The sequence below is a fragment of the Caenorhabditis remanei genome, chromosome II (genome assembly GCF_010183535.1).
Source record: "Caenorhabditis remanei strain PX506 chromosome II, whole genome shotgun sequence".
NCBI lineage: Eukaryota > Metazoa > Nematoda > Chromadorea > Rhabditida > Rhabditidae > Caenorhabditis > Caenorhabditis remanei.
This window is the reverse complement of record NC_071329.1, coordinates 18,292,124-18,298,877: the sequence shown is the minus strand read 5'-3', so window position 1 is coordinate 18,298,877 and position 6,754 is coordinate 18,292,124. Positions and strand designations below refer to the sequence as shown.

General features: G+C 39.2%; 2 protein-coding genes across 2 annotated transcripts; both read right to left on the bottom strand.

The window, feature by feature from the left end:
• Positions 1 to 580: 580 nt before the first annotated feature.
• GCK72_007819 (uncharacterized protein) lies at positions 581 to 943 on the bottom strand (the record flags this gene model as incomplete). Its single annotated transcript, XM_003092759.2, has 2 exons — positions 581 to 769; positions 860 to 943. 2 exons carry the CDS (start codon positions 941 to 943, stop codon positions 581 to 583), a joined length of 273 nt encoding a protein of 90 aa, XP_003092807.2.
• A 2,282-nt stretch (positions 944 to 3,225) lies between these two features.
• Positions 3,226 to 6,099, bottom strand: GCK72_007818 (uncharacterized protein; the record flags this gene model as incomplete). Its single annotated transcript, XM_003092756.2, has 3 exons — positions 3,226 to 4,095; positions 4,600 to 4,818; positions 6,037 to 6,099. The coding sequence occupies 3 exons, from the start codon at positions 6,097 to 6,099 to the stop codon at positions 3,226 to 3,228; spliced, it is 1,152 nt and encodes a 383-aa protein (XP_003092804.2).
• Positions 6,100 to 6,754: the final 655 nt, after the last annotated feature.

Here is a 6,754-nt window from a genome sequence, read left to right as displayed (position 1 = left end):
TAAGTTAGTCGTTGCTAAAATTTGAGTTCATCACACTAAAATCGTTGTAACTCGGCTCATTTTTCACTTTTTGAAAATCTGAAAACAGTCTCAGAATTCTCAGAATTTCAGGTTTTTAACCATATAGCATATAGACATCTGGACATCCGGACACACCGACAGACAGCAGTAATACAGTTTGGTCTAAAATCTTTTCGAATTTTCGTCATTTTTCATAATTTTCATTAAATTTTACTATTCAATCAGTATTTCATCACATTTCACAACTAGCCAGTTCATAACCAGGACGCTTCGCAACCTTTAAATTCTCGCATTTTCCAATTAGAATGACATTAAGTGCGTCCTAGAGGCTACCAACATTTAAAGGCGCATATCTCAAAAGTGGGCGGAGCTATCAAAAAGTTGTCAACTACGAAAATGAAGGTCTAGGTATGGTGTATACAACCATGTAACAATTAGGTGTCTACAGTTACCCAAAAAGCTGTAACGGGATCTCAAAGTTTGCAAATCTCAGCCGATTTTAGACCATCTCAGAACACCTCATGACTAGCTTCCAATTAACTCAAGTAATTAGGTCTAATTAACAAAAACTCACCTTCATTCTCCTCTTCGGCTCCTCATATTCCTCCTCCTCCACTATTTCCACTTTCTCCTCCTCAACCAAATTTTCCGAATAGTGCTGCTCAGGCTCCTCAATCTTCCGAAATCTTACTGTCTCCTGATTCTCACCATCCTCTAGTCCTAGCAAAGCGTATCCGTAGAGGGATACCTGGAAAAAATAAGTGATTTAAGGGATAGAGGGATAGCGATAAAAGATAAAGGATAGCGATAAAGGATAAAGGGATAGCGAATAACTTACCAAATGATCGAGAGGCACTTGTGAGCCATTTTGTGAGTCTTGAACCCATTCCTCCACGAATTCCTCTTCCTTATTAGTTCCCATTTCTCAGAATCTCAGATAGCGATCATAATAATATTCTGAGCAATGGTATGGCGTGCTCCTGTAAAAAAATGAAAGTGACTCCGCTTGTCCATCCGCCTATTCCCCCATTCAAACCGTTTTCCATTCAGTCAGTGCGGCGGGCACAATTAGAGTTGCATTCAATGAATAATGACCTGGGGCTCGGCGAGCAGCCAGACAGGTTCTTGTCGAGAAGAGGAGGACAGGAAATAACACACATTGCGGTGGTGGCTGAAACCTTGAGCATTTAGGGGGAAACAGATAGACATGTATCAAATGTTCAAGTGTTGAGCAAAATTTCGGAAATTATATGAAACATCACAAAAGCAGCAAGGAACATTTTGAGCTACTTTCATGAAACAAGAATTTTGACAAATTTGTAGGTCTACAACTTTATTTCTTCAATTTTGAGTTGAAAGCTAGTTCTAGAATTATTCTGATAGTCAGAATTTTTGTTTGGCCCAAAAAAAACTCGTTTCAAAAATAATATGACAATAATAATAACGATTTATTATGTTAAATACAATTGTGTATGTTATTGATTTTTTTTTGTACGAAGAGATGAGATGTGTAGATGAGATAAGTATTTGTTGTGTATAATTCATACTACATACAGTACTGTTTTCAGTGGAAAATGACCAACTTTGAGAGTGTACCGTAGTAATTCTGAATGTCACACCATGAAAATTTTTAATGAATCATATAGATTGAACGTAGAGCTCCATTTTTGTAGTTGACAGCTTTTTTGTACGGACACTCCCTAGAGAGTTATGCTCATTTTAAGACGAAAGCTCAAAAATCGCACTAATTTGCACTGAAATTGGTCGATTTGAGGGAGAAATTACTTTGTCGATATGTAACTTGCTAGGGAGTGTCCGTACAAAAAAGTTGTCAACTACAAAAATAAAGTTCTACCCTTGATATGTATGATCCATTAAAAGTTTTCTTGGTTTGACAATCATAATTACTATGGCGCACTCTCAAAGTTGGTAATTTTCCACTGAAAACAGCCAAAGTTGATACCTTTTTGTCCGGTACTGTACATTAGTCGCGTATGGCAGTATGGTCATGGTGCACTGTTAAAATCATACTTGTCACGGGCCGGGCCGAAATTAGGAAAAATCTCGGCCCGTTTTGAAACATTTTTTGAAACATTTTTAAAAATTTGATGTTTTTTTTGGAAATTTTTTGAAAAAAAAAGTTTTCGAATAAAACTTCAAATTTCAATAAAAAGATAAAAATGTATGATAATTTAAGCATTTTTACTCTAAATTTTTGAAAAATTTCAGAAAATTGTGTTACAAAATGAGTACACATTTTTGAATCCGGGCCGGCCCGATTTTTGACAAGTATGGTTAAAACACATTTAAAAACGGGCGGAAAACGTGTGTTCGCTGTAAAATTGTTTTTAATAATGGGGCTTAATCAGGTCATGCGAACATGTATTTTAATACACATTCTACCTTATTCACGAGTAAAAATACATTTTTTTTCTCATCTTTCTACATTTCTCCACCTTTTTTGACAGTTTTTCTACATATACATGTCGAATAATGCAAAAAGGGGAGACACGCTGCTAGACCAACGCTGAAATGAGATTTGTAAAAAGAACATTCGGCCTAGAAGATTTTGGTCAAAGTGGACCACTATGAGAATGGGTACCAGGGTTCGAACCCGCTTGAGGTCAATTTTTTGATTTTTGGATTTTGATTTAATTTATTTTGTAAATCATGAGTAGCACTACATTTTTGTTGTTGACAACTTTTTGATACCTCCGCCCACTTTTGATATATACGCTTTTAAAGATATGTAGTTGATAAAGGCTGGCGTCTCAGCGGCGCGCACGCTTTTCAACCCAATTTTAAAGGCGCATATCTCAAAAGTGGGCGGAGCTATCAGATAGAAGGATCTGAATGCAGAAGGTGCACGAGTGAGGTTCAGTCCGTTTAGCCTTACATTAGAGTTTAGTCTTGTTATTTGCGATATCTATACACGAAACAGCAAAAACAAGGACAACATATATGAACTCATGGGAATTTTGAAATTGGCTAATTAACAGTTTCGTGTACATGTGTACTATGATATTCGTATATGTTTTTCTTAAAATTCCAGCTTAACAGGCAGCCATCATTGCTTTGGTAAATAGACTATTTTACGCATTTTATGCAAATGTGTAAGCAAATTAATTTTCATTCTTAATCCAATCACCAAAATATACACAAAAATGACCCAAAAAATGAGTAATAATTAATTCAACACACATTCTATTTTCTGCATGAAGTGGAGCAGCTTTGCTGACAAGCTGGCTGGCACTGAGAAATCGGTTGTTGTTGCTGAATGCATTGGGTGTTGCAGGACTGTTCACATTGTGGTTGACACTGGGCGGACTGGCGGGACACTGGCACGTTGATGGTTAGTTGAACTTGTTGTTGAACTGGAGCTACTGGAGCAGCTGGAGCACAGGCTGGCTGGCATTGAGCATCACACTGTGGAGCACATTGGGCTTGTGGCGTTTGCTGAGCTTGGCACCCTTGGTTGCATTGGGTTTGGCAGGTGTTGCATTGCGACATAGTGTCCCGGTATGGCTGGTAGGTTGGGGCGGAGGTGGCTCCTTGGTAGGTTGGCGCTGTGGCTTGGTAGGCTGGGATGGCTCCGGGTTGTTGGTAGTTATTGTTCTGTTGGTTGTAGGCGGATCCTTGGTTGTAGGAGGCGGAGTTTGAGGTAGATCCACAAGCCGGCTGACAAGATTGGTCACACGAGCTCTGGCACTGTTGCACTGGTTGCTGTTGTTGTTGGCAGGTATTCAAGCAGGAGTTTTGGCAAGTGTTGCATTGTTGTTGCTGTTGCATGACTGGAGCCGCGGTCTGCTGGCTCACGGATCCCCCAGTATAAGCGGGGATCTGTCCTGGTTGAGCGTAAGTCATCTGCTGGACGAGTTGTTGGTTGTACTGGTCATCCGACTGGCAAGTGGTCTGACACTGTTGCTGACATTGTGGTTGTTGAGCTGGTTGTTGTGGGCAAGCGGCTTGGCAGTCCTGTTGGCATTGTTGTTGGGCGGGTTGTTGGAGTTGGACGGGTTGGGCGCACGCGGATTGGCAGGTGGAGGCGCAGGAGGATTGGCATTGGGCGGCTGGCTGGAAATTGTTAAATTTTAAAATTGTCAGTTTGTCAGACTTTCAGATTGCCAGATTGCTCCTCTTCTTGTTAAATTTTACCACAGGAAAAAACGCGCCGGAGGCGCGCCAGACGTTCTAATTAAAGAAAAATGCTAGCTTGGGGAATTCGAAAATTTACAAATTTTCCGCCGTTGTTTTTTGAGTATATTGGATGGTTTTATGCTATTTTCTCAGTTTTTCAAGTCAGAAACTGTTGACCAGTCCGTGTACTCCTCGTGGACAAGATCTGGACAAGGGTTACTGTAGATGCGTGACAAAATTTTTTACAAATTTTCTAAAAACTCATAAAACATGTTTGTTTCTAAATAGACCCAAAAAATCTCAGAAAACTAGATTTTCACAGTGGAATTATTTCAAATCTATCAAAGTACGCTGAAAATCTCAAAACTCCACTCTGGGCTACTGTAGATGCACCATATCTCACGACGAAATGCACAATTTTTTCAAAAAACTACTACCCACCTGTTGCTGAGCAACACAACTCTGCTCGCAAGAGCTTTGACAAGTCGGTGCGCACTGTTGTTGCTGGTATTGTTGAGCACATCCGCATGTCGATGGTTGTTGAGCTTGAGCACATGAGCACGACTGCTGCACTGAGTTGGATTGAGCCGGTTGGCAGTTGCAGGAGGGGGCCGCTGGAATTGCACAGCCGCAGGAGGATTGACGGCGAGCGCGGAGGAACTGAAACTGGGGTGATTAAGGACTGATTACTGAGTTAATTGGATCGATGCTCCCTGAATCTAGTCATGAGGTTTTTTGAAATCGGTTGAGATCGGTTGAGATCGGCTAACTTTGAGATCCCGTCACGACTTTCTGGGTTACTGTAGTAATTTTATTGTTACATGTTTGTGTAGATCAAACCTAAACCTCCATTTTTGTAGTTGACAACTTTTCGATAACTCCGCCCACTTTTGAGATATGCGCGTTTAAATGTTGGTAGCCTCTAGGACCCACTTAATGTCACTCTAATTGGAAGATATGAGAATTTAAAGGTTGCAAAACGTCTTGGTTGTGAACTGGCTAGTTTTGAAATGTTAAGAAATAATTATATTAAAAACTGAGATAAATTTCTGGTAATTACCAGCAATGCATGTCAAAAATTCGAAAAAAAATTTCAGACCAAAACTTTTTTTCTCTTTTTTTTTTCAAAAAAAAAACTGCTTTATAGAATGTTTTATAATAATCTTGTATATCAAATCTAGATCTCTATTTTTATAGTTGACAACTTTTTGATAGCTCCGCCCACTTTTGAGGTACGCGCCTTTAAAGTTGGAAATTCACAAAAATTGAGTAAAAAATAATTTTCAACGCCAAAATCTGAGTTTTACATCAAAACAACCGGAAAACCCTATTTCTGACGTTAAAAACTATTCAAAACCTATTTTTCCATGTCGGAAACCACATTTTTAGCAAAAATTTGGCCGCCGAGAAGATTTTGGTCTAGGTACACCACTATGAGAATGGGTACCAGGGTTCGATCCCGCTTGAGGTAAATTCTTTGAATTTTTGATTTTTCTGTTTTTTATTTGATTTATTTTGTAGATCATGAGTACCACTACATTTTTGAAGTTGACAACTTTTTGATAGCTCCGCCCACTTTTGAGATATGCGCCTTTAAAGATAGGTAGTTGATAGAGGTTGGTGTGTCGGACGCTTTTCAACCCATTTTTAAAGACGCTTATCTCAAAAGTGGGCGGAGCTATCAAAAAGTTGTCAACTGCAAAGTTAAAGCACTAGATTAGATGTATACAATTATTTAACATAAATAAATCTACAGTAATCCAGAAAGTTGTGACGGGATCTCAAAGATAGCCTATCTCAACCGATCTCAACCGATCTCAACCGATCTTCCTAATTTCTAATTATAAAGTGGCTCAAATTAAGATAATTAATGCTTACCACATCATCAGCAGCGACAGCTGAAAGTGCCAAAAGTGCAAGAATAGTATACTTGGTGTTCATTGTCAAAATGATGCCTCTATTCCGCCGCGATTACTCACTTATATACCTCTCCTCTGCCCAATCAGTTAAACATTTTCTGCCCTCCCTCCTTTATTCCGGTTCTTATTCCGTGGAGGGATGCCTCTTGCTCCGCGAGTTTTTGCGTGTAGATTATTGAGGAGAGAGGGGGGAAAAGAGCAAGTGTGTGCTCATTTAGTGAGCATGAGAGGGGAAGGGGGAGAATGTGGTTGTATGTATTGACATGTTGTTATTTTGTTATTTATTTAGCATTCAGAAAGTTGGAAATATCAAAAATGAGGGAATGGTTGAGATCGGTTGAGATCGGTTGAGATAGGTTGAGATCGGCTAACTTTGAGATCCCGTCACGGCTTTCTGGGTTACTGTAAAAATTTTAATGTTACATAGTTGTGTAGATCAAATCTAGACCTTTATTTTTGTAGTTGACACTTTTTTGATAACTCCGCCCACTTTTGTGATACGCGTCTTTAAATGATGGTAGCCTCCAGAGCCGACGCGACTACAGTAACCAACCTTTAAAGGCGTATATTTAAAAAGGGGTGGAGCTATAGAAAAGTTGTCAACTACAAAAATGTAGTGCTACTCATGATCTACAAAATAATCAAATAAAAAACAACAAAAAAATTACAAAAAATTG